This window comes from Poecilia reticulata, linkage group LG12, assembly GCF_000633615.1.
Source record: "Poecilia reticulata strain Guanapo linkage group LG12, Guppy_female_1.0+MT, whole genome shotgun sequence".
Lineage (NCBI taxonomy): Eukaryota > Metazoa > Chordata > Actinopteri > Cyprinodontiformes > Poeciliidae > Poecilia > Poecilia reticulata.
In genome coordinates, this window is record NC_024342.1 from 23,397,519 (window position 1) to 23,422,409 (window position 24,891).

The window sequence follows — 24,891 nt, forward strand, 5'->3', positions numbered from 1 at the left end:
TCGAGTTGGGTCAAAGTCAAGGTACGGATACTTTTGAAAGAGTCGCCAAGAACTTAGGCGTTACTCCGCTGGATGAAAAATACACGCACACTCGGATAAGTGTGACACGGCCCGACAGACTGCGCTACGCAGCACTTCCAACTCCCCCCCAAAAAAAAGGAACAGGAAAACACGTCGAAGCGAGCTGCTAAATTAGCATGCCTAATTGCATTATACTCAAAGTGGCTGCTGTGAAAGGCTGCACTGGGATTTTAGTCTGTGAAGTGGCAGAATGAGCAAACGTGGTAAACTAACAGCTTTTCCATGCATACTAATCTCAAAAATGCACTGAGACCAAACAAGTTCATAAATCATTGAGGTGAGTGAGGACAGTGGCAACAAACAGGATAGAAAAATGGCAGTAGTCATCATAAATAATGGATGGATGGATGATGGATGATTGGGGAGATAAATCCAGAAGCCAAGAACAGGACAGGCATAACTTATCGGGAGTGTGCCAGACCAACCCTGGACCTAAAATCATCTTGCTTGTTTCTTCAGATGCTCTTTAATTTGTTAGATATACGAGAATTGATTTGGATGTGTCTGAACACGAGATCTGTACACAACACATCCATGTTGAGCCTCTCTGCTCTAGATCTTTACTGTCCAACGATTGACTTCCACAAACAAACTCACCATCAATTACATCTGTCCTGTTTCCTCCCTGTGTAGCACATTAAAATGAAACACGGCACACGCTGCTTCCAGCTCCTTAATGCACCGCGTGGTTCCTCACCACGGTGAGGTCTCAATCACTGAGCTGACTTCTTTTTATTTCGAGGATCCTCGTCAACTTCACCATGCTGATTTAAGGCCCAAGCGTTGAACAGTGGCATAAGAGCTAAAGCAATCCATGCTGCATAATTCAACGCCGCTCTCAGACCTGTCTCATTAGGAATCCTGGCCATGTTCCATTGCTCTGAGTATGAGGCTCTGAGTGACAGATCTGCAGCCAGCTTAGTACAAACAGGCACAGTCACAGCTAGGCTCGAGCTTCGGCTCCTGGCAGGCCAGCTTTGACTCCCATTTCAACTTCAACCTGCATCAGCTCCACTCCCCGCTTCCCCTCATCTCATTTTTCAATTTGTGCATCTTCTCTTGCTCGGTCTAAGTGCTATTCTCGTGTCTTGGTCTCTCCCAATTGGGATCTGAGCGAGAATCAGGGTTCAGGGCATGTTTTATGAAAGAACTGGAAAAGAATTGGGTGAATGAACAGATGGTGCTGATGCAACTTTTAGTTATGAAATCAAATCAGGAAGTGGAAATGTTTTATTTCTCACTGCAGTTCTTCAGACTTCAAAATTACTTCAACCAAATTTCAAGCTCCTCTAGAGCTACTTAGGAATTTTGGAGAGCATGGTGAGAGATTGAAAAGAAGGAGGTGAAGAGCAAACAAAACTGGAAATCGTTACTTCTTACCCTCTGTGGTCTTAGCACGACGCTCAAAAGGAGCGCAGCAAATGTCACGGTCGGACAGAAAAGAAGATGTGGCTTGTTTAGTCAGTTTTTTTCTTGGTTTCCAAAACTATACAAAAAATAAACTTGTAAAATGATAAATGGACTGAAGTTATAGAGCTTTTCCAAACATTTTGACCACTCAAAGGCTTTACACTAGACTCACATTCACCTAGTCGCAATCATAAACGTTCACACATTTATACACCGACATATATGTCGTTGGTCGCTCACAACTGTGGCGCATGCAGGGTCAGTGCAACCCCGCCGGACTGCGAACAGAATAAAACTTGTTGGTCTAAATGACTAATGTCTCTTAAAACCACATACAACTGTCTATTTTAATATGGACAGTGAAAACTGTCTTGACCATCTGTAGTCTTCCTTATCTCCACCTTTGGGGGTACAGCCAATCAGTAGCAAGCAAACTGAGCTCATCTCTTCAAGAAGCTCATTTTATTTGCTCCACCATGCAGCTCAACTTGGAATAAAATATTTTGCAATTTTTTACCTCATCAGGTTTTGTTTACATCATCAGATTATGAGTGGAGGTGTTTTAACCAAACAAATCTACTATCATAGCCTCACAATGAACTCTATAGCAGGCAGTTTTCTTTAACAAAAATATGATCTGTTCTTTGTTTTTGTGTGCTACTGTATGATTGATTTCAGATCCAACACAAAGTTTTTTAGTTATGTTGCCTAAGAATTACTTGTGAACCAATTAGGTATAAAAACAAAGTTCAAAAATACAGATTATGATAATTTTTTATGTGACAACTTGGCAAAGAGCTGATTTGTGCATCTTTGTGTATCTGCTCCTATTTTCTTTAGTTAAACTTAATAATAATTCAACATAAGGCATGAAATGATGTGGCTTGAACGAAGTGATTCCCAAAGAGCTAATAGCTGAAAACCTGCCATCAACAGAAGGATGATGCGTCTCTTACCTGCTGTGAAAGGATTTTAATTTTTAGTTAGCGTTACATTTTTTCTAAACTACCCTTGAACTATACCATCATATTCAGGTACAAGCGCCATCAGTAACCTGCTGCTGTCTGTAAAGAAATATATTCTGACTTTAGCTTCTGTATTTATGCATGGAATTGACTGAACTGACAACATTAGGATGTTTGGACTGTGGAAACATTTCTCTGTATAAAAGAGATATCCTGTGGTGACAATTTTATGACACTATTATGGAGTTTTATTGTGTGTTTCTGACTTCATATTAGAATACATATATACACAATAGAGTGGGTCTGATGAAAACAATGTTCAAATGTTCACTGCTATGAAACACAAAAGCATCACCGTCTCAAAAGCACATAATACTGGATTTCATTTTACATTTATCTGATGAATTATTCATGCACTTCACAAATTTTGTCTTGGGTAAAGACATTTGCAGCACCAAACCACTCCGTCCACTCTAGTATAGTAAAAAATGCAGGTATCACTACAATAGGTTTCCATTTTTCACCTTTCACTAAAATGATCCTTTGCTCCTTTTGAAGGGAATAGATCAGAACATAGCGACCATCGCATGCAGTAATTCATAAGGCTACTTAGTCCTGTTTATGTATCAAAATGATTCAGGTTCAAATATCAAATCTTTTCTGCATCAAGGAGTCAAATTCTCACATTCCTCACCAACCCTTTGCCACTAAATCATTGGAGGCGCCATGATGGGATGGGAGTGTTGAACAGAGCAACTGAAACTGTTTCCAAAGTTGTTTTTGCCGGTTTATTCATGGTTTCTACTTGTTCGAGTCGAGCTAATTTGTCTGTGAAGGTAACACGCCTGGTTGGGGCTCATAGACGGCGGCATTTACAGAAGTTTGAAACAGCTAGCTTAGAAACCGAGCCCCATCTCCTCCCTCCTGACGTGTTGATCAAATTACCGACTTGGCCTGAATTCACACCACATGATTTATATCAATATATCATAAAGAGTTTCCCTTTTCAGGGGAGCAGCATTAAAAACGTACAAAAGACGAGATGCTAACCAGTTTMTTTCCCCATACATGCTAGGCTACATGACGGTGCGGCATCGTCTCCATGGTTACTAATGGTTAGACGCACCATTTCCATAATGCGATATTTAGTATCTTTCTAATAATACTTACTTATGAAGTATATGAACATTAATCTTCTTAACTTGTAAAAAACAAAAAAAAGGTTCGCTCCAAATCCGCGATTCCACAGAGGGCTGAGAGCTGCTATCCATCACCGCCGTATGTTTCCTCCTCGTTAAAAGTTGGAAAATAAAATGACAAGTTCGGTTTTCACCTTTGATCCAGATGACCACGCAACACCCTATGACCGTTTTTAAAGTGAAATCAACTAAATAAAAGCGACACTAGGTTACCACATGCATGTTTTTGGCAGTCTTTACAGGAGCGCATACGTTGTTTTGACGTCCATCACAGCAGGTGGAGTTTCGAAGAATGTGACGCCAAGTGCAAAGTGTTAATAGGAATGAGTGAGATTTGTATATTTTAGGCATCTCAATTTATATATTTTCACAATAACTATATTGATAATTCAGCTGCTATTTAAATTACATTGGAAATGGTCAGTAATCAGTAATTAGCCCACTAATATAGTTCAAGAAGTAAAAACAGACAGACACCAAGAGGTAAAACTTTTAGCTACGAACCAGAAACCATCCATGAACAGTAATCAGACATTTATTTAGACTTTCCATAATAAAGCTTTTATTCTGTACAACAGCCAACATTAGGATTCCAATCCAATGATCCACCTGATTTTTGTAATTTTATGTTTGCCGGTAATTGCACCCTTAGAAGGTGTCGGATGATTTTTCTCTACATCATTTTGCTGAAGATAATTTTGCCTGGTTGTTACCAATAACAACCAGGCTGACATTTTGCTTATGTTTAACTGAAAAACAATGACGGATGAGATAAAAACAGCATAAAGAATCGTCTCTGCATCCTTTCAAAAGCATTCTTACTCCTCCAGGTGCTTTTCTGAACAGTCATTTTTCTTGATGCATCTTCAGTATCACAGGAAGGAGGAAACAAGCAGGAACTATTAAGACAAATTATTTGGCACAAGTTGAAAGTAAAATATGAAGCATGTAGTTTATAATAAATCAATTTAATTTTGTTCCAAGGCTGATTAGAGGTTTAAATGCAAAATTTCACTTTATCTTTCTCTGAGATGAAGCAGGCTACTCCTGCCTTTATGTTTTTACAGAAAGTACTGCAGGATAATGATTCTGTTTTCTTGTTAAAGGGGAATTTTCCTTTCATGTATTGAAACATGCATGCTCAGAATAAGTTGATGCAATCTGCTGGGTTTCCTTAGACAGAAAACATCTGAACAAATGTGAATATTTACATAGTTTAATATGGAGTGTTTGTATTTCATGATTGGCTACAAGTGAAATGTTTCTTTCCTGAGATTACCTTATTTAAATACACTAAATCGAAACTAAAGTGGCTTAAATAAACGGAATAAAGGCTGCTGCAACAAAGGTAAATATTATATATATAAATGTAGACAAGCTTTTTAAAAAATAATGAGCCAATAAAGAATAAGTCTTGAATCAACCTTTCCACTGTTTTTAAGGCAGATAATTTGTAAAATTGATAATAAAGACATTTGACAGTTCATCTTAAATCAGAATAATCTCAGAAAGTTACATTTAATCATTTCTAAACTAATTCAATACACAGAGTGACAAATTTAAGGCAGTCATGTTAATTTGGTGATCGAGGCTTACATGTAATGAAAGTATAAATTCAATACTTCAGATAATTGGCGCAACAATAGGGAATATTTTTTATAAAGGCTTCTGTGCCTTCTCTAATGTAAGCCCATGTACTGTACAGTAACTGCACTAAATACTGGATTGTGGCTCCTTCTGCATGAATTACTGCATCAATGCAGCGAAGCATCATGGTGCTCAGCCTATGGAGGACGACGAAATTCAGCCTTTATTTCATCTCAATATTACGTCTCATCTCATTTCTACCATATTGAATAGTTTCTCTTTTGGATGTGTGAACTAAAATTTGACTTTGGTCTTGATAAGTGCATCTTCTTCTACCACACTTTTTCCTTTCACTCAACTTTTCCTTATTGACCTTTTTTATGGAGGCTATCAGTAACTCTCTACTAGACTAAACTCTTCAATAATACCTTAATTTAATGGAAACTGATTTTCAAATTTCACAGAAACCAAACCATCTCAAAAGTTGCACAAATGAAAATCTAAAATTAATAAAACTTCTCGTCAATATTCTGTATTAGGAGGTACCTGCATGGGAAAATACATTGGGTTAAAAATGTTGGAATTTAATTTTCAACTTGGAATGATTTCTACACGTTATTTCAAGTGGGTAAGTCCAAACTTCACGGTTCACGCCAAATGCGACACCCCTGCAGGTTTCCAAATGTTTCTCCACTTGGTAACTTGATTGCAGGGAAGCAGGCAGTGACGTGTTTACCACTCTCAGCTTCCCACATCCAAGCATAGCAAATGTCACCTTGCCCCTCCAGTTAAAAGTTTAGACCTCAACTCTGGCACCGGTTCCAAAAACCAAATTAAAGCAAATCCTGAGCCCGGAACCTGACCTCGGTCTGAATGCACTTAAGCCAAAGTGACTCCAGCACCCCGGAGCCAGAAAAAAAGATTTGAGAAAATTTGTTGATATGAACGCATGGCTGCGCGGTCAGCCACATTTAACAGACCTGATGAGAGAGTGGGATATTTTGCCTTCTGCATGAGTGAGGATTTGAATTAGCGAGTCGAGGGAAACGTGGGAGACGCACACTGACCTGCCAAATGAGGGGGGCAAGTGACGATCACAGCCCTGCACAGGAAGGTGTCGCCGGTCGTCATGACCCTGGCCCACTCGCCGTCCTGCGTAAACGGAAACAAACTTTCATTTAGTGAAGAATTTAGTAGCGGACGCCATCTGGAGAAGCACGCAACAGTAATTTGTTGTGAGATTGTAATCAATCACAGAAGGTACAAGCAGGATGTAACCAAGCTGGGGTTACAAGTTGACCTTATATAGTAAATAATATAACCGTTTCCTCAGTACATGTCTATTTTTAATGCTTCTGTTGAAATTAAATTCACACCAGATGTTGGAAACAACACAAGTAAATTGAAAAATGAAAGCTAATTAGTTCACCAATTAAGTGGCAGAGAAAATGACTTTTTACCAGAGGTATTGCACATACTTACAGAAATGTAACTATAGTGGTATTTTTTGGCAAATGATCTGCATGGAGAAACTAGTTAACTACATTCAGGAGAATAAGAGCTCACATTCAAAGAAATGAGCCAGTTTCGTCATATTTTAGTGTGAATTTAATCTCACTAAAAGTGTTTTATACCCACTTTTCCACACTTTTAAATCTTAAAAGATTGCTTAAATCCCTTAACATTTAAACCATCTTTAAATCTGAAAAGTTCTGGAGGTCTTTTCCCCAGAACTTCTCTGATGTTTAGTTCTTTTCATAGATTTTCAGTGGGACACAAGTTACTTTTTTTCCTCTGCAACCAATTAAGAGTTTCCTTTGTTGTGTGTTTAGGACCGTTTTCATCAAAAAGTCCTGGTATATTTCTCCATTGATTCTTCAGTTATATTAATCTGTACCCTATGCTGCAAGTCAGATCACATCGTGGTGTTAATATACACAAACTTTACTTTTGGTATATCATTTTCTGGTGACAATGACATCAATATAGTTCTTAAATCCCACCTGACCCGACAATATTCTCCCTCTATTTCTCTCCAAATCCTCTGGGACAAACTTTAAACAGCAAACCTTCAACAGTGGAGTCTTGCGCACCGAGTGTGCGCAGTTCACTGCTTTACTCATCATCTTCATTGTGAAAATGGTAAGTTTTCAATTTGAAGCGAACGAAACAAACCAGACTTTCTACACACACAAGCTACAGTTTGAATGGACTAAACAAAGCTGGTGTAGATGTGCCCTAAAACTCCCTATAAGTTGTAAAACTTGTTTAAACATTATTTTTGTAAGACATTGTGTGTCAGTGGTTTGCTTATTGTAAAAATTACTGTTTTCTCATTTCAGATTATAGCTCCCATCACACTCGTGCAGCTGTAACCATTTCCGTTTTGTTTTATAACTGTAATATCTTTCTTTTTTTTTAGTCCCGTCACTTTTACTAATCGTACCTCTCTGTGATACACTTTGGTAATGAGAAACCGAAACTAATGAACCTTTAAAAGCTATTATTTGATATTGAACCAGCTGGTATTGATTTGCACATAGCAGCAGACGGATTTCTGCTGTTTTGTTTTAGCCTTCTTGGTACATGTTCGCTACATATTCCCTGTCCAATTCACTTCATTACACAACTTGATTTATGGACTAATTTGTTTTGATTTATTTGTACGTGTGGAAACTCAAGTTACTCTGGACATCTGGTGTGACTTTCATGTCAACAGAAATATTAGAAATATATGTACTGATTTAAATTATGCTTCTTTGCCTGCTGTATCTGTGCATATTTGGTCCTGAATTGTAAACTTCTTTAATTAAAACTGTGTATTTCTGCTAACCATTACGTTTGTGCTGGCACTGGAGAACTATCAAATGCATGAAATAAATCTCAGGGAACGTACAACTCATTCCCCAAGCATTGACAGCAGCCTTAAATAGCTTGATCTTTCAGAGAGAGAGGAAACTCTGACCATTACTCTTTGCAACATCCCTCCACATTCACTCTTCTGTTTAGCTCTCAGTGCAGATTTTCTACACAACGCAGATCTGGGGATTCAAACGGAAAGTTGAATTTGAGTCTGGTGAGTCACATCTTTGGTGATTTTTATGTTTTAGGTCACTATGCTGCTGAAAGACCCAGTGACGACTCATGTCCAGCTTTCTTGGAAAGGCCATGACATTTTTTTTATTCTAAATGTCAAAATACTTTCAAGCAGTTTGTGATGCCATGAACTCTATCTGGGCTCTCAGAGCCAGTGAGAAAGAAACAAGTACAGCAATAGCACGTCAGTTTTATCAGATGTTCTAGAGGTTTCAGACAAGAAGCAGTAAGAACATTAAAAAAAAAAACTCTGTGTATTCTGGCTCATTATGTGTTTAGATGAAGCTCCATATGGCTGCAGCTCTAAGTTGCACAAAGAGGACAGCATGAGTTGTGCATATTTCCCTTCATTGTGTGAGTGGAAACTGTCAGATGACCAGGAGGAAGAAGACATTGCCACACGTCGTCGATATCGACTCCGATGAAGAAAATCTGGACCAAACGGTCATGTTCTGGACACGTCGAGTCCAAACTGGCATGAAAATATCAGCCATGTTGTTCGACTTTCAACTGTAGAACTCTCACATTTTCACACGAAGTCAGGAATGACTTTATACGGTCCCCGTTTCTCTCCAGCAGTGAAAATCATCCATACATTATATAAATTAGTGACATGCATTTCCTGAGATTAAAATGACATTATTACTTTAGATACGGTAGTCAGGAAACCGACTGAATTAGCTGTTCATAATAAAGCAAATTGCTCTAACTGAATGCCACCCATGTCATCATGAAATGCAAATGCACCAGATTAACATCCGTCCTCCCCAGTCAGGCTGGTAGACAGCATGTACCACAAGACTCCTGCTGGTCCACTTCTTGTTGATTCTCCACACGGGAACGAAAAATAAATGATTAAACTGAGCTAGCAGCACTTTCTGAATGAATCACAGGCTGTGAATCACAGTTACAGCCACTCTTTTCAATTTCTGTCAATAACAGAATATTTATTGATGCTCTGTGCATCCGAGTGGAGAACAAACAGCTTGCCTTTACTCAGAGGAATCTCACAACAAATTGTTAGAAAAAAAAAAAAAAAAAGGTCCAAAATCGACTTTAACGCCAGACATATTCTGACTGATGCTCCACTTCCTGCTACTGTAACTTCAAGTGTGATCTGCACAGTTAGATTATGGTAAACCGTACATAAAGGCTCAGGTTTAACCATCCAAAGTCTCACAGATGGGTCTGTGTAATCCATTTGTATGCCAAGACAAGTTCTGAGGTAGACAGGCATCCAGAAACTCTGGGGACTGACAATTTTGATCAGAGAAAAGCACAGACATTCTTCTCCAAAGTGAAACTGCCTTCATCTTCATGAAGGAGTCCAACGAGTCTGAAGGTCAGGAAGGATATAAACACTCCAGAGTGTTCTGGTCCTGCCTCAGGGTTGGACGTGCTCAGAAAAGCTCGAAAGCGAGCTACCTGGGTCGCCGCGTTTCTATAACAACCGTAGGAAAACTTTTTTTTTTTTGTCGGACGATGCAATTTCGGAATTGCATTGTTTTTATTAAATAAGACATGCAATTTAAACCAGTTGTGAAAAATCAAGGCGGTGATGGATGTAAACACATGAGATGTATTTATAATTCAGTGCTTATCATCTGCCAGCCATCAGACGAGACATTTGCTGATGTTTGAGTGATAAGTTTAGCAAAATACGTAAATTTTGATGCTGGTTGGAATGAATTTTTACTGGCTACTTTCATACGAACTGTGTTAAAACAAAGCCAATCATATGGCCGCAAGTAAAAATATAGTGAAGATGATTTACTGAAGTCTCTGATACTTGGAATAATACCTGAACGTAGGAGTTGAAAAAGTTCTTCCATCGGTCATAATGTCCTTATATCCCCTACTCCAGCGTGTGTCTGCCTGGCCAGACAGAGATTAAATGAGGAACAGCAAAAGCCAATGAAGAGGATAAGCAGATACAAAGCTTTCCAGCATCTGATGATGTCATCCAGGGCATTTTAATGTGAAATATCTGCTGACTGGAAATCGAGCCTGTCAACAAACTTCAGTCAGAGGCTTCATCAGATTCACTGCAAGACTGACTGCTATCAGAAATCCTTGCCCACAGCATCAGCATCCACAAAAACTCTTAAGAGACGAGTTACAACATTTAATTTCCATTTGGGATGAATAGAGCATTGTTGAATTCAGCTGATATTTTCCATTTAAGTCAATAAAGCATCTCTGTGGTAAAGAGTCTTTGATGGATGATTTTGTAGCTTCCAGCACATTGATTTAGAAACACCAATATCATTATGACATTGGTGTTCTGCTTCGGTTTGAAATGCATCGCGCTGCTGTTCTGGGCGTCTTTCAACAGGACCATCCTGGGTGTTAACACAACCTCCCCAGCTGGGAGAGCTTTTGTCCGCGCGCCGCCGCTTCGGCCGACGTGAAGTGGAAACTCTATAACGCCCGTGGCTGAGAGTGTCGGCGTGAATGTGTTTCTCCGTCAATAAGCATTAGCACTTTGATAGATGGGGCAAAATGTCAAGGTTCTGTCCTGCCTCTCACCCAGTTCACGCTGCACGCCAAACTAAAAGCTTCGGCCAACCTCAGCTGGAGGAGGACCTGGCGGACGCATAGCAGATGGATTTTCTTTCATGTTGCAGTCGCGTTCTTTCTTTTGTAGCTCAAAAGGCAACAGAAATGCAACAAACTGCCGGTGACTTGGTAGTGGAGTAAAATAAATTGCCCGTTTTTATACAACCTTTTTCACCACTTTGGATTTTAAGAGAAGTTCGTATGAGTTTTTTTATTTGCAGTTTTTAACTGGGATGAAAAATCAAGCTGCAGTCCCTTCTTAAGTAAAGAAAAATTTGACCTTTCTGACCAAATGTGTTTCAGGTTTGCAGCTTTCTTAGAATCCCAGAACAATTGGACTCAACTGGTGAGATTGAGATCGTTTGTCTGCTTGTAGCCATCAGAAAAATGGAACATTAATCGTATCAATGGTGATAAATCGATTACTGAAAAAATTGTCAACTGATTTAGTAAGCAGTAAATTAAATACAAACTCAAAAATTGCCAGTTGCTGAAAAAATAATAATATTCAGAGAAGTAATCAAACAAATTTGTACAAAATAAATACACATATTTCTTTAAGATAAAAAGACCTTTGTAAAAATGTTTTATCCAAAAGTCCTTGGCTGGTTTAGTTTTAGCTCGGCCTGTTTCAAATTCACTAAAGGAATGTAATTTAACAAAAAACATGTTTTTTTCAAAAAACTAATGAGAATATTCATCTATTTGCACCTTATAATGCATTTCTAATATTACACAAAAATGCAAAGTGATTAAATGAAAAGTCTGTAGAATGTGCCAAATTTTTATTCAAATCAATTACTCATGAAAATAATCAATTACTAAAGTAACTGAATACTACAATACTTTGGTTTGCAGAGGAGTTTGGGGTCGAATTAAAGATTTTAAGGGCTCATAGTCTGGTGGTTACATATTATTATGAACTTAAACATTTTACGTCCGTAGAATTTAAGATGAAGTTCTTGGTTTCATCTAAATACTGGGAGGAAATTAGCGTGGAATAATTTTTTCCACTTGTAAAAAAAAGCTTTCCCCCTGAAAACTTTAATAGTTTGGAGATCACCTTGTAGCCCTCCCCAGAGGGAGTCGGTCTGTTCTTTAAGGTCACTGCTAATGTCTTACCATGTCAGGATGGTGTTAACACACATTGAAAAGCTTCAGACCAGCAAACTGTGAAAAACCAAATGCATCCAACAGCTTCTGACTGAAACCCCGTGGGGAAAGGGTGTGCTTACTTTCTCCTATTTAAGCTGAACTGCAGACGAATGCTGCAAAGGGTCATTCTGTCCACTGGGGCTTTTTGGAGGACATGAAATTCTGTACAACATGCCATGTTGAATATTTAACATTTTAGATTCTGTGAATAAATAAATAAATAAATAAATAAATAAATAAATAAATAAATAAATAAATAAATAAATAAATAAATGCATTAAGAGCCAGCATGACCTGCAGGAAACATGTAATGTTGATGGGGTCTAATGCGCTCATTGCTCGGGTCTCTCAGCTGTGGATGAAGGGGAAAATCAGGCGGAACAGAGAGTGCCTTCACACGAGACAGCCTGTTTCCCCAGTGAGGAAGCTGTTATCTCAGTGTCACGCCTCATCAGTCCCCGAGTGAGACGTTACTGTACTCTACCTGCCATATGGCCGTCACAGCAGAGCCCAGCCGGACGTTCTTCCAGCCAACCCGCTGCGCCAGACATTCGGAAAGTTGTTGGGTGCCTCCCTGTGGAGAGACAGATACGGCACCATGAGTCAGGCTTGACTTGGTGCATGCTAATGGCCTTTCCTGGACCAAACAAGGGACGGTGATCCAATTTACATTTCATGTATGGATATAGATGTTTAAGCATGAGATTTCTGTTGAATTTCAAGGCTGTGCAGCTCTGGAAAAAAATTGAGAGAGCACTGGAATGAATGCTATTTTGTTCCACCAAATATTGATTTCTGAATTAAAACATTTGTATTGCCGTTTCTAAATGAATATAAACTTGTTTTCTTTGTATCATTTGAGGTGTGGTTTCTGCAAATAAATACAAAATTTTTGCTTGAAAAGAGAAATGTCAGCAGTTCATAGAATAAAAGAACAAAGTTCATTTTACTCAAACGTATTCCTATGCAGACCTAAATCACAGAAACTGATCTAATTTTTTCTAGAGTTGTACATCACTATATTTGGGACTTTGCTAAATCACGTGGTTTCAGGCCTGTGTGCATGTTCATGTCAGCTTAGAGTCCGGTATTTACTTTCTGCCTCCTGTTCTTACTCTGCAGGGATCAGCTTGCCATTTCTCCAGAAAACTGTCTAAAACTTTACACTATGCAAAACATAGCAGTAGTGAAAAGAAGCAGCTGGAAATCTTGATTTTCTACAATAAATCCGTCTGTTTTGACTGAACTGCAGTGATCGAGGTGCTGAACTGTCATCATGTCAACTCCATCAGGACGTTTGAAGTTGGTTTTCTCAAGTTCTGATAATAATCTCGTTCAAACCCAACAAAAAAACAAAACAAACTTTTGTGATTTAGATTCAAAATTCTTTTCAACACAATCTGCAGGAAAGATGTACAAACAAGACATAAAAATAAAATTTAAAAAAATCACAACTTCACAAGCGTTATCCATCATAACCACACCACAAACTGTTTTCAAGATAAGTTTTACTGATGAAGCAAATTTTCCAACTGATTTTCGACAGGGACGAGTTGACAGCCCGTCTGAGGGCAATTTAGAGTCAGCAATTATTTTAACAGTCATGTTCTGGAGAACCAGGAGAGAAATAATCAGCATGAACAGAAATATACCTCATTTTGCATTTAATAAGTCCATTACCAGCTTTACTTTTCAAAGTAAATGATAAATTACTCAAGTAAAGTCACAGATTCGGCTTCAAAGGCTGATTCAGATCTGAAAGATTTATTTAAAAATGATAAAAATCTGTAAATCCTAATGTTTATGTTTGATGCTTACGCAATCTTTACGCAATCTGAGTCAAATCAGATCATATGTACCTTTGATGCATTTTGCTCAGTATGCTGCAGCTGAATGGCAATAAAGTGTTTCTATGTCTTAATTTTCAGATTAACCTATAATAATTATCATAAAGAAAAATAAAACTGATGCAGTAGTAAAGGTGTAGGATTTCTTTCCTCTTTCGCTACATCTGCTCCTGATGACATTTACAGTATGACTGCATCTCAGGCGGTCTCCATCTTTACGGTTATTTCTTCAGGGCATATCTGGAATTAAATCATAAAAATGCTGCTGAAAGTAAAGTGGAATCTCAGAAAGAAAGAAGAAAAAAAAAGCCTTTTGTGGAGGTTTGAACCAAAAGCTGTGCTGCCATTTTCTGATTGACCTTGTTAATCCATTAGTTCTCACTGGTTCTCAGCCATTTCTACACTTTAGCGCTGCAGGAGGAGAGAGAGAGAGAGAGAGCGCAAAAACAGATTACAGAGGAAACACTGGTCTCATGTTGGGGGAATACAGAGAAAAGTAGCAAAAAATCCACATCAAGTTTGGAGCCAGGGGTGTTAGGATGCTGTAATTCAATGTTTAAGGGCCAAAGAAAAGCTGCGTGTTCACTGAGACATGGCGCGGCCAGAGCAGGCTGTGCTGAACGGGCTCGGCTTAACTCAAGAGGGGAGATATTCGGCTCCGTCTCCGGTTCTTAAAACTGCAGCAGAGTCTGAGTGGGAGGACGTGAGGGATATACCTTTATCTTAAACTCCTGAGCACAACCAGGAGAGCTTTCCAGGAGCGCCAGGAGCCCTCCGGCTGCAGCGGCGTACATGAGGAAGAACAGAAAGGACATCTGGGACGGCTCCACGCCGAAGACGGACCTGCTGCACACTCCCAGCTGCTCCTTCAGTTCTGCCACACAAGAGCGGATAAAAACAAGCGGTAATCTGAGCCGTTTCCCTGCTGTAACAGAGCTCCGCTTACTTTTACAAGTTGTAAAAACAGCACAACAAAAAGGATCCACTGTTCCACTCGAGGAGGCAACCATTACCTGTAATCATCTTGTCACTTTCCGAGTCTCTTTTCATTCTCAAGTCGATAAATTCAGCGCTACAGAGAGTCATTGCTTTTAACAAAAACATATGATTAAGACTTCGAAGGCCAGAAGTTTCCTCACATCAACCAGCAGCACAAACTGAAGCAACCGATTCTCCTGAACGTCGCCTACTTAGGCCTGTCATTGTTAGATTTAGGGCAAGATGCATCATCAAAGCAGCCTCTTCTTGTCATAACAAGCTGGAAAGACAGTCTAACACGTAGCTCACCCTAGAAAACAAAATGTCTCAGCCAGTCAGTCAGTTTGCATCTTATACACAAGTCACTACAATTAAACCCAAGTCTAATAACATTCCTGGAAGGTTTAAAGGAGTATTAACTTTACTATTATGCTTCTTCTGAGTAGAATTAGCATCAATGTTTTGGAGTCGACACTCCAGAGCCTCAACTGGAGCATAACAAGAAGACTTCTGACTCTAAATATATGAAACTCATCGCCAAAAACATGCAAAAAGCTGGCCAGGTGGAGTCACTTAAATAACAACCCGTCTCATTTCCCATCAGAAACTAACAATGTTTGAGTAAAACTCATTTCAAATCATAATTTAAAAGTGAAATCTGCATTTGAATGTAGGACAAACTGCAACCACAACATCTCCCATTGCTGCCAGCAATCAGATCGACCAGCTTGAACAAGACAGCTGCAAATTTCACATGACTAATATGAATATGCAGTTCATTGTAGTGCATGCAGAACTGGAATGAACAAAAGTAACAAAATTATGTCCTGTGTATTTGATGTAGTATATAAAACAGTGGGTTTTTAGGCCAGCTGAGATACATTTTTAAATAATCAACAACAATAAAAACTTCTGCTGAGATATCTATAAATATATTGGAATATTTTTATCCTCTTCATCACTTGTTTCAGCCCACATTAGGTGTTTGTGAATCATCAAAGTCATTTTTTTGGTCTCAAACTTACAAGGTCGACATCTTTGCATCTGAAACATTCCCTCTCTTAGCTGGAGCATCTCTGGAGATGATGATGCAAAGAAAGATTCTTCATAAAATCAGGAAAATTATGGATAATCCTGACCATCATCTTCATAAAACAGAGCATCTTCAGTCAGAGGCTTCTTCAGATTCGCTGAATTACAGACCGCTACAAGAAATCTTTCATGCCAACAGCCATCAACATCTATAATACTCTGAAGAAGCTAAATTAAGGAGTTACAACATTTAATTTCCTTCTGGGATTAATAAAGTATTTTTGAATTAGAAGTAAATTTCTTCAGAATCAACATGAAAGTAAACATGTTTATTTTTAGAGAACACAATTAGTTTAACATCTCTTTATGATCTTATCATTTTTAATATTTTTGTACAGATCTATTATACAAATGTATTTATTTTTATTCTTGTGAACCGCGATTCAAAAGCAATATACATTTAATCTGTTTCGCTGTTTATTTTCAGTTTTATTTACTATTTTGTCAGTTTGAGGTCATTTCACTGAGTTTTCCTGTCGTCAACCGTCTAATTTTTTTCTTCACCTTTTCAATACGAGCAGGCAGCGTTTTCACTCCCACCTTCATGCATGTCATGTCCTTGTCAATATTTCACAATGGTTTTGCACTCAGAGTCGCCTGTTGAGTGAGGAAACTCCTCTTACGAACATAACAGACCAGCAGCTTTGCAGCACAGACAAAAAGGTCTCAAAACAGAGAGACCTCTGGTTTAACAGGTTCTACTGATGAATTAAAAGAAAGGTCATGGCTGTGTGGTTTACAAAGTTTAATAAAAAATTACGAGAAAGAGGCTAAATGAATTTCTGATGTTCATAAATGCTATTAAGAAGCACAACAAGAAATGGTCATTTTGTTCAGTTTTGTGTTTTTAGGCCTGCATACAGTAAATATTTTGTTCATGTTGAGAAAAGATTTAAATATGGAAGACACCAAGAAAACAAGTTATATCTGCACATTTTTAATTTAATTTCAGGGTCTGTAACCAGTTAACCGCAACTACATATTGACAAATAAGTAACATATTTAAATCAAAAACCTTTTTTTGCTGCCCCATTGTTGAATAAATATGAACTCAACTAATTTCATTATAGCGTTTGATCTGTTATTAATGTTATTCAACCACCAATCTGATGCTAAAATGAACTCAGTGCAGCATTGTGTCAAAAATATCTTCTGCTAACATATCGTTACTGCTTTGTCTTTTATTTCCATCTCAGTTTTTGTGTCAAAAATGACACAATCCCAGACTATTGCTGCAACATAGTGATCGTTTCTGATGGGTCCTTAAATCTGATGCACATCCAACATTTGCACACAAACACAAAGGTTCTGGGTGAAACCATTCAATTCTCTGAAATGGAAAAAGTACAAACTTTGTACATCACGATATGTATTTACAATCAGATTATTGAGTAACAGGAATTTGATGAATGAGTATAAGAAAATATTTTTATTTAGTAGCAAACTATTTTGCCTTATAATAAATTAAATACCCAGAAATAAATTTTGATCAGTCATGGAGTAATGCATTATATTTTTACCCAAATATCGTTTCCTGCCTCTCAATTGATATTAGTGCCTTGAAATCTTCCTTCTCTTCTCATCAGATATGAAAGCGTAAAGAACCAGTGCCACACAGTCAGAGCTGGACTGTCAGTGTCCATGGACCAGTAATCCCAGCAGCGCCACTTCCTGGTTCCACTTCAGACGCCCAGCTTGTCACAGCATGTGCAGACAGACGTGCCACATGAACAAGCGCCATGCTCCGTTCTGAATATGAGGGTCTCCGTAGAACCACTAGTCTGAATTTAAAGCTGCACATAAAAGTGAAGGAATAGAAAACCTGAATAAAATGCATCTCAAAAAATTGTAAAAAAATAAAAAATAAATCTGTGTGCTATAGCGTTCTCACATTTCCAGGGTCACTCAGTTCCCACAAGAGCGAACCGGAAGCATCTGCTGGCTCGGATGTTGATTTTGCTCTTGTGGAAATCTTCTACCTCCATCACATTCCACATGGATAAAGGATGTACTAAATGATGCTACATGGAGCTAACTGGGAAGTTTCATGACAGAAACATGGGTTTAGTCTTATATTTATCTCAGACAGATTTCTCAACTATAATGAGCAACAGTTTAGCCAACTACATTGTGGTTATTCCATTGTGTGTTTTTCTTTTCCAGTTTATTTTTTCCCCCTTTGGTTTAGTTTCTACATTTAGTAGTTTTCCTGTTACTGGTTTGTTTGATTTCTCTGCTGAAATCACAGCGGCGTGTATCATTACTGCTCTAACAGATTTCAGTGATGTTCTGAATGCCGTTAAACTTTAACAGATTGTTCAAAGATGCACTGTGCACTACTCCATCATTTCTAAGAGAAATTTCAGGCTTCTGTAGATCATGTTCATTTCCCGACACTCAAAACTTAATTGGACCTCATTTTGGAGAAATGACTGCATCTATTCAGCGAGGAACGAAGGCGAGGTTCGCGGTATCTTTCATGACAGTCCTTCAGGTCATCTGTGTTGTTGGGTTTGACGTCTCTCTTCTTCCTCTTGTCAATACTCCACAGATTGTGTCTACAGCCACACAATGTCCACTGGAGCAGATTTTGGTACCGTTGGCAGCGTGATCCAGCACCAAATCCTACTGGAGTATAAAAGTCAGCATTTCCATAAAGCTGGTCAGCAGATGGAAGAATGAAGTTCTTTAAAACTTCATGGTAGAAAACCGGATGTCTTCTGGACAAATGGGCAGCCTGCTCACCCAAACAAAGAGTGTTTAGATCGGGGGGCATCACACTCATTTTCGTTTTGGGCCAAATCAAGATCATGAATGCTCTTAAAGGGCCGGTTGTGCCAGAATGTATTAATAAAACCTGTTCACACTATTAAATTCTTAAATTTAAGTAATATCATTGAACATATTTTCAGTGTTTGTGGTAATAATTTGGAAATATTTCGATACTTGCACTTATTTGTGACGGTACTTGCGACTTTTTGTTACTCGTTAGATTATAGACTACAATCTGACATCAATCAAGGCTGAGGCAGCTGTTTAGTACAAATAAAGTTTTTTTACCATTGTTTGAGAAAAATATGCAATAAGCAATGTATTAGTGCAAAAGAAATGCAGGAGTTTATTGATTTTGTGTGAATTTCCACAATAATTCTCAAGAATTGTTGTATTGGAGGGACTGATTGATATAATTTGGCAGTAAACCGATGAAAATGGCATTGATTTGATTGATAATATTTAAGCATTATTGGTGTTTTGTCTAGAATCTAGAGGGCCACATAAAAAGCTACGGTGGGCCGGATTTGGCCCACGAGCCTCAAGTTCAGAAAACCTTTTACCAAATTGATGTTAATTGGATCTAACTTTTAATTTGAAATGATTGAAATTATCCTCCATGTGCAACGAATCTACTGTTGATTTCTGAAAGAACTGACAACAAAGTTTGAATTTCTGTATGAATTTCTCACTGTTTTGATGCATCTCAAATCTCTATCCAGATGTTAAAGTCTGTAAATTAGTCATTGTGAATCGTGGCAAAAAGGTCTTTACTTTTTCCATCTAGATCGCTAAAATATGACATTTCTCAAGAAAACCAGGCAAAACGTGTGAAAAATAAAACCCACTTCATTTGGTTGAGCAGAACTAAAAACTGCTGAATAATGTGGAAACAAGTGGCAGGAGGAATCCAGACTTCTTCCAGGGCAAAGGACACCGCTTTATCTACAGCAGATTGCAGGATGTATGCTGGGTTATACAGCCTGGGGCGATACTGTTGATTAGTACGACAGAGACACAGATGTACAGATGGAGCTTGGTGTGCTTGGTGTTTCCTGAAACAGCCCACAGAGACTGAAGCAACACATTACCCAACTGTCATGTTGGACCAGGAAGCAGAGCGGTCTTAACACCGCTAGCAATCCTTATGCTAACGGTATTTTTAGTATAAGTGAATCAGAGTTTATTGCAATCTGGGTGCCAGAGAAAAAGACACAGGAGTTAGCGCTGGGATAACACAGCTTGTAAAAGCCCAGCCTTGAACATGTGATTGGATTCACATTGAGGCGGGCTGTAAGCTACTCTGAAAGCAGGTGTTATAAATCAGGCTAAAGAAAATGCTAATAACACCTTACTGAAACACGGCCACTGAAAATGAGGCAAAAATAACAAGGTGAGTGAGTTATCATCATTCTAATGAAAAGCAGCAACACCCACATTATCCATCACATTCATGCAGACATACAGGAATACAGTAGAGATGAGTATAGGGGCGCTGTTGGGCATGGGACAGTGTGGTGGTAATCTTTATCTGGTCATCTGTCACCAGGGCAACCAGATTCAGACAATACACCTGGACTGATGTGATATTATTTGCCTTATGCCCCTTTTACGCAAAAGCTGCTCTTCAGAAAACCCATTACAGTTTTGTTATAATTTAGCTGCTTGCTAACATCTCCACTGATTCGGAGTCTCTGGTACTTTTTGAAACCGGGTCTGATAGTGAAACTTTTTGGGAACACACCCCGATGATGTAAAGTACTCTGAGAGTGATTCTTAAGTTTTCTAATTTAACACAACATCTAATAAGAAATATAAATATTTTACCTGAGAACGTGGTTCGTCAGAGATGAGTTACTGTTTTCTAAATGAAGTGGAAGCCAGTGAGGTAAAAGCTAAGGGAGAACTTTTTGACCTTATGTTAACATTGCAGAGCCGCCTAGTGGCCTGGAATGAAAACTACAGCGAATAGAAGGTGCATCTCCATCTAAACACCAAACTTTGCCCAAACGACATAAAAAAAAGTAAATACTGGCAGTTTCCCTTCAATGGTTTAGTGAAAACAAAAACTTGATGGTTTATTCTCGTCCAACTATGTTAAAGAGAAAGCTCAATATGTAGTTTTCATGCCAGCCCAAGTCAAGCTCATAAACTCAAGATGCATGAAAGAATCAAAACAACAATCCAGTTATGTTTTTTTTTTGATGAGGGAATAATTGATAACATGATATAAAGCTGGCTGCACAGTGGCGCAGTTGGTAGAGCTGTTGCCTTGCAGCAAGAAGGTTCTGGGTTCGATTCCCGGCCCCGGTCTTTCTGCATGGAGTTTGCATGTTCTCCCTGTGCATGGTGGGTTTTCTCCGGGTACTCCGGTTTCCTCCCACAGTCCAAAAACATGACTGTCAGGTTAAATGGCCTCTCCAAATTGCCCCTAGGTGTGAGTGTGTGTGTGCATGGTTGTGTGTCCTGTGTGTCTCTGTGTTGCCCTGCGACAGACTGGCGACCTGTCCAGGGTGACCCCGCCTCTTACCTGGAACGTTAGCTGGAGATTGGCACCAGCAACCCTCCCGACCCCACTGAGGGACAAGGGTGMAAGAAAATGGATGGATGGATGATATAAAGCTCAAAAAAGTTTATTTTAAATTATGCCTGTGTCAACTTATACCCATCCAGATGTTTTGCATTTAATTTAAAAACCACTAATTAAGTTAAAGGGAGAAGGTTAAACATGGTGGACCTGAAACCGACCTTCAGTCCAAGCGTGCTGCTCCACGTACGAGTGCACCGTCATGCTGTCCAGCTCCGCCGCGTTGGGGGTCCTCAGTGGGTCCTGAACACACACCGTTCTGCACAGTCTGTCAAACTGAGAACAGCGTATAATCAGAACCCGATCGACATGACAGTTCACCGCCTTGAAGACAAAACACACACACTGATACGGACAGAAGAGGGAGGACCAGAGGCTGCACCGCGTCACACTGCTGCTCTGAAGCGTCTGAGCCAGACTGGAGCTGCTGTGCTACTTTGTCATGTCAATCCAAAGAACTCACTCTGCTCCAAACAACTGAGACACCAACTTTCCAAGAAGGTTTGAATTTGTAGAGACGGGGTTTACTCAGCTCACCTTCCACAGCATCTGGGTGAAGTCCAGCAGCACCAGCGGAGACAGAGCAGGGATGCTGGTCCGGTAGGATCTCACTTTGGAAGTGGGCCCACCCATGTGAAGCACCTTCTTCCCGACATTAAACTGAGGATACACCTCTAACCCCAATTCTTTTATGAGCTCCATAATGTGCGTTTGTGTGCTGTGAGGGGAGAAAAATAATAATGAAAAATTTTTTATGAATCTTCATAAAAGAAAATCCTTGAGTAACCAGAAAAACAGATTAAAGCTGAGTAAAAAAAAAAACCACACACAAAAAAATACAACCATGTTTACTGTAAGAGATTCTGAGTTGAATCTCGGCATTCTTCACTTTGTGGGTCTGTTTTCTATGAAATGTCCTTTTCTGACGTCTGTTTGTCCGATTAGCTTGAAACACGTTGAAGGTTAAATCAGTTGCAAGTTAGAGTCACAAAGCCCTGCAAAGTTATTCAATTTCCTTTTCACATATTTTTTTGCCAGTGTATATGTTTTATTGAGATTTTATGTGACAGGCCAGCAAAAAGTAGTGAAAATGTGGTAAGTGTAAGAAAAATAACATGACTTTTACAATGTTTAACAAATGAAAGCTCCTCTGAGTCAGAACTTTTATAGCACTTCCAAAATGTTCAATAATCAATTTAACACAAAAACATACTTTGAGATAAATTCTGTATTTTGAGACCAACGCTGTATTTAACGTCACACAGCTTCTATATCCCTGCTCAAAAAATACATCTCCACATCATGATACTGCCAGCACTGAGTTCCACTGTGGAGATTGCATGTTATAAGATTCAAATATTATTAATGATTCATTTTGTTTCAGTGATTGAAAAGCAAAGCTCATACCGTTTAGAAGATTTGGTAAAAACATATTCACATTTTGGTTAATTTAGATTATTCTGGATTACAGACAATTGAAACCAGCACATATTTTAAGGCCTAAGCAACAGAGCAGTTGTACAGGTGTCACTTCTTTAAAAGGAAGAGCCATCAGTAAAAGCCTGGCAGTTCAAAGAGTACACATATGGGAAAGTTTGGTGGAAGATAAAAGTCCCTCTCAGCCACAGCAGGGAACCAAAGACAGATAAAAGTTTATAAAAAGTGAATTAATAATAACTTACTGTATAGAAAGAGTACATGAAATAATTTACAGTCCTTCAAAATACTCAACTCCTTCCAAAGAAATGTGCAACCAAGTAGTATTATTTTCAAAAAATTGCAAATGTGCACAAGTATTTCTGCATTAAAATCAACATATTGATAGAACTATGCAAACAGTACAAATGTGCAAAAAACAGCAGGAATGCTACAGGAGATGAGGAAAAATGTTATGAATCTTTTCCAACAAAATTTTTTTTTTCTTTCCACTCAACTTTCAATTAATATGCTTGAACACAGAGAACTGAACAGCTAACTTCTTCAGAGGTTATCCTTTGTAATCCTCAAGATTGCTTGGTCATGACATCCTGTTACTGTAGTCAGTCAGTGTTCTTCTTCTCGTTTGTCATTCACACTTTCAAAAGTTTTCCTTTTTAAATTTAGTTCCTAAAATAAATTAAGTTTTTAGATGATACTAATTGGAAATACATCTGGAAAGCTGAGCGCAGAATCATCTTCAGCATCCTTAGTCAAGAGTTCTTATATAAATGAGCAATTATGTGTCTAATCTGTTTGTGTGATGGATATTGATCCTCCCTAATCCCCACTCGGAGTTTTCAAGGGTTTTATTATTAGCAGCTCACCTCTTATCTTTTTCTAATGGTCCCAGGAAACCGGAGACAAACGCCTCCCTGTCAGCTCGCAGGTGTTAAAATCAGCTCATCTTTATTCCAACTTAATTATGCATAGATTAAAGAAAGAAGGAAAAAGTCTCATGTGTGGCTTTAATTACCTTCCGACCCACTGTCCTCCAAAGTCCCAGCGATCAGCACCGTCGGCTGCTGGGATTTCAGAGGACACGGTGCGACCTCCCACTCGATCTGACAGAAACACAAGCGGTCATGAAGCAAACGACACACTTCAAGGCTTCACTTTCCTCATGCAGGATGCAAAGTTCCCAACCTTTCCCCTCCAGGATCAGGATTCTCAGCTTGGCGTCCCGTTTAGTGAGCAGATGAGCCGCACTGAGCCCGGACAGCCCGGCTCCGACTATAACAACGTCCCAGATGTCGGCCGTCATGTTGGAAGTTCAGGTGAGTCTAATGTTGTGGGTCCAAAAGTTAAACACGGTTGTCACTAATGCGAGGTGACGTTTCACGCACCTGAAATGTTGATTGGCTGAAAGTTTTCCGCAGGAGCGGTGGGTCTAATCCTTAACGGTCAGCCGGTGTGGGACTCGGACCATGGGAGGAGTTTTCRTCTTAAAATGAAGAGGATGACACGTGACATCAAGAATGACCTGCTAGAGACATTTGTTAAGATTATTATGTCATTMAGTATTGACATTACACGTCTATCAGTCAATCCAATTCAGTTCATTTTGAAATGAACAACAACAGCTTTGAGTTGATGGGTTATTCTGTAAACTCTCAGATCTCAATCCAATTAATCATAGGACGAGTCCAATCCATGAAGTCCCCACTTAGCAATTTTTAGGATTTAAATGATGTGATGCAGAGCCAGTGATAAAATGAAGTTGTGTGTAGAGTCCGTTAACCTGCACATACATGAGACTGAAATACGGTGCATCACATGAGTAACACCAACAGCTTGCTCTGCTCCGTCTTGGCATCTTGAGCAGCAGACTCGTTCCATCATTAAATGCCGCAGCGAGTTTCCATATGCTGCTTTTTCTGTGGCGCCTCCATGATTTGCTGGTGTGCAACAGGATTTAAAAGATGCCATCTTTACTGATCAGCTAAGTGYCATTACTTTAGCACTGCTACTTACCATATAATCATCAGTTAGCTCGTTAGACATTAACAGTAGAGGTAGGTTGTAAACAGTGCACAGGTTAACAGATGGGGAAAGGTCAGGAAGCATCAGTTCAGAACCATTCCTAC

At 39.0% G+C, this 24,891-nt stretch overlaps 1 protein-coding gene across 1 annotated transcript in view; it reads right to left on the reverse strand.

Annotated features, from left to right (window-relative positions):
- LOC103474005 (probable flavin-containing monoamine oxidase A) overlaps positions 1–24,133 on the reverse strand; it is a 77,624-nt gene extending 53,491 nt beyond the window's left edge. Inside the window, exons 1-7 of the mRNA XM_008424708.2 lie at positions 23,951–24,133; positions 23,781–23,868; positions 21,866–22,046; positions 21,490–21,604; positions 14,616–14,773; positions 12,537–12,626; positions 6,310–6,394 (exon numbers count right to left, since the gene is read on the reverse strand). Coding sequence (XP_008422930.1) covers positions 6,310–6,394; positions 12,537–12,626; positions 14,616–14,773; positions 21,490–21,604; positions 21,866–22,046; positions 23,781–23,868; positions 23,951–24,068 — 835 coding nt within the window. The 5' untranslated portion in view covers positions 24,069–24,133. The remainder of the gene's footprint in view (positions 1–6,309; positions 6,395–12,536; positions 12,627–14,615; positions 14,774–21,489; positions 21,605–21,865; positions 22,047–23,780; positions 23,869–23,950) is intronic.
- Positions 24,134–24,891: the final 758 nt, after the last annotated feature.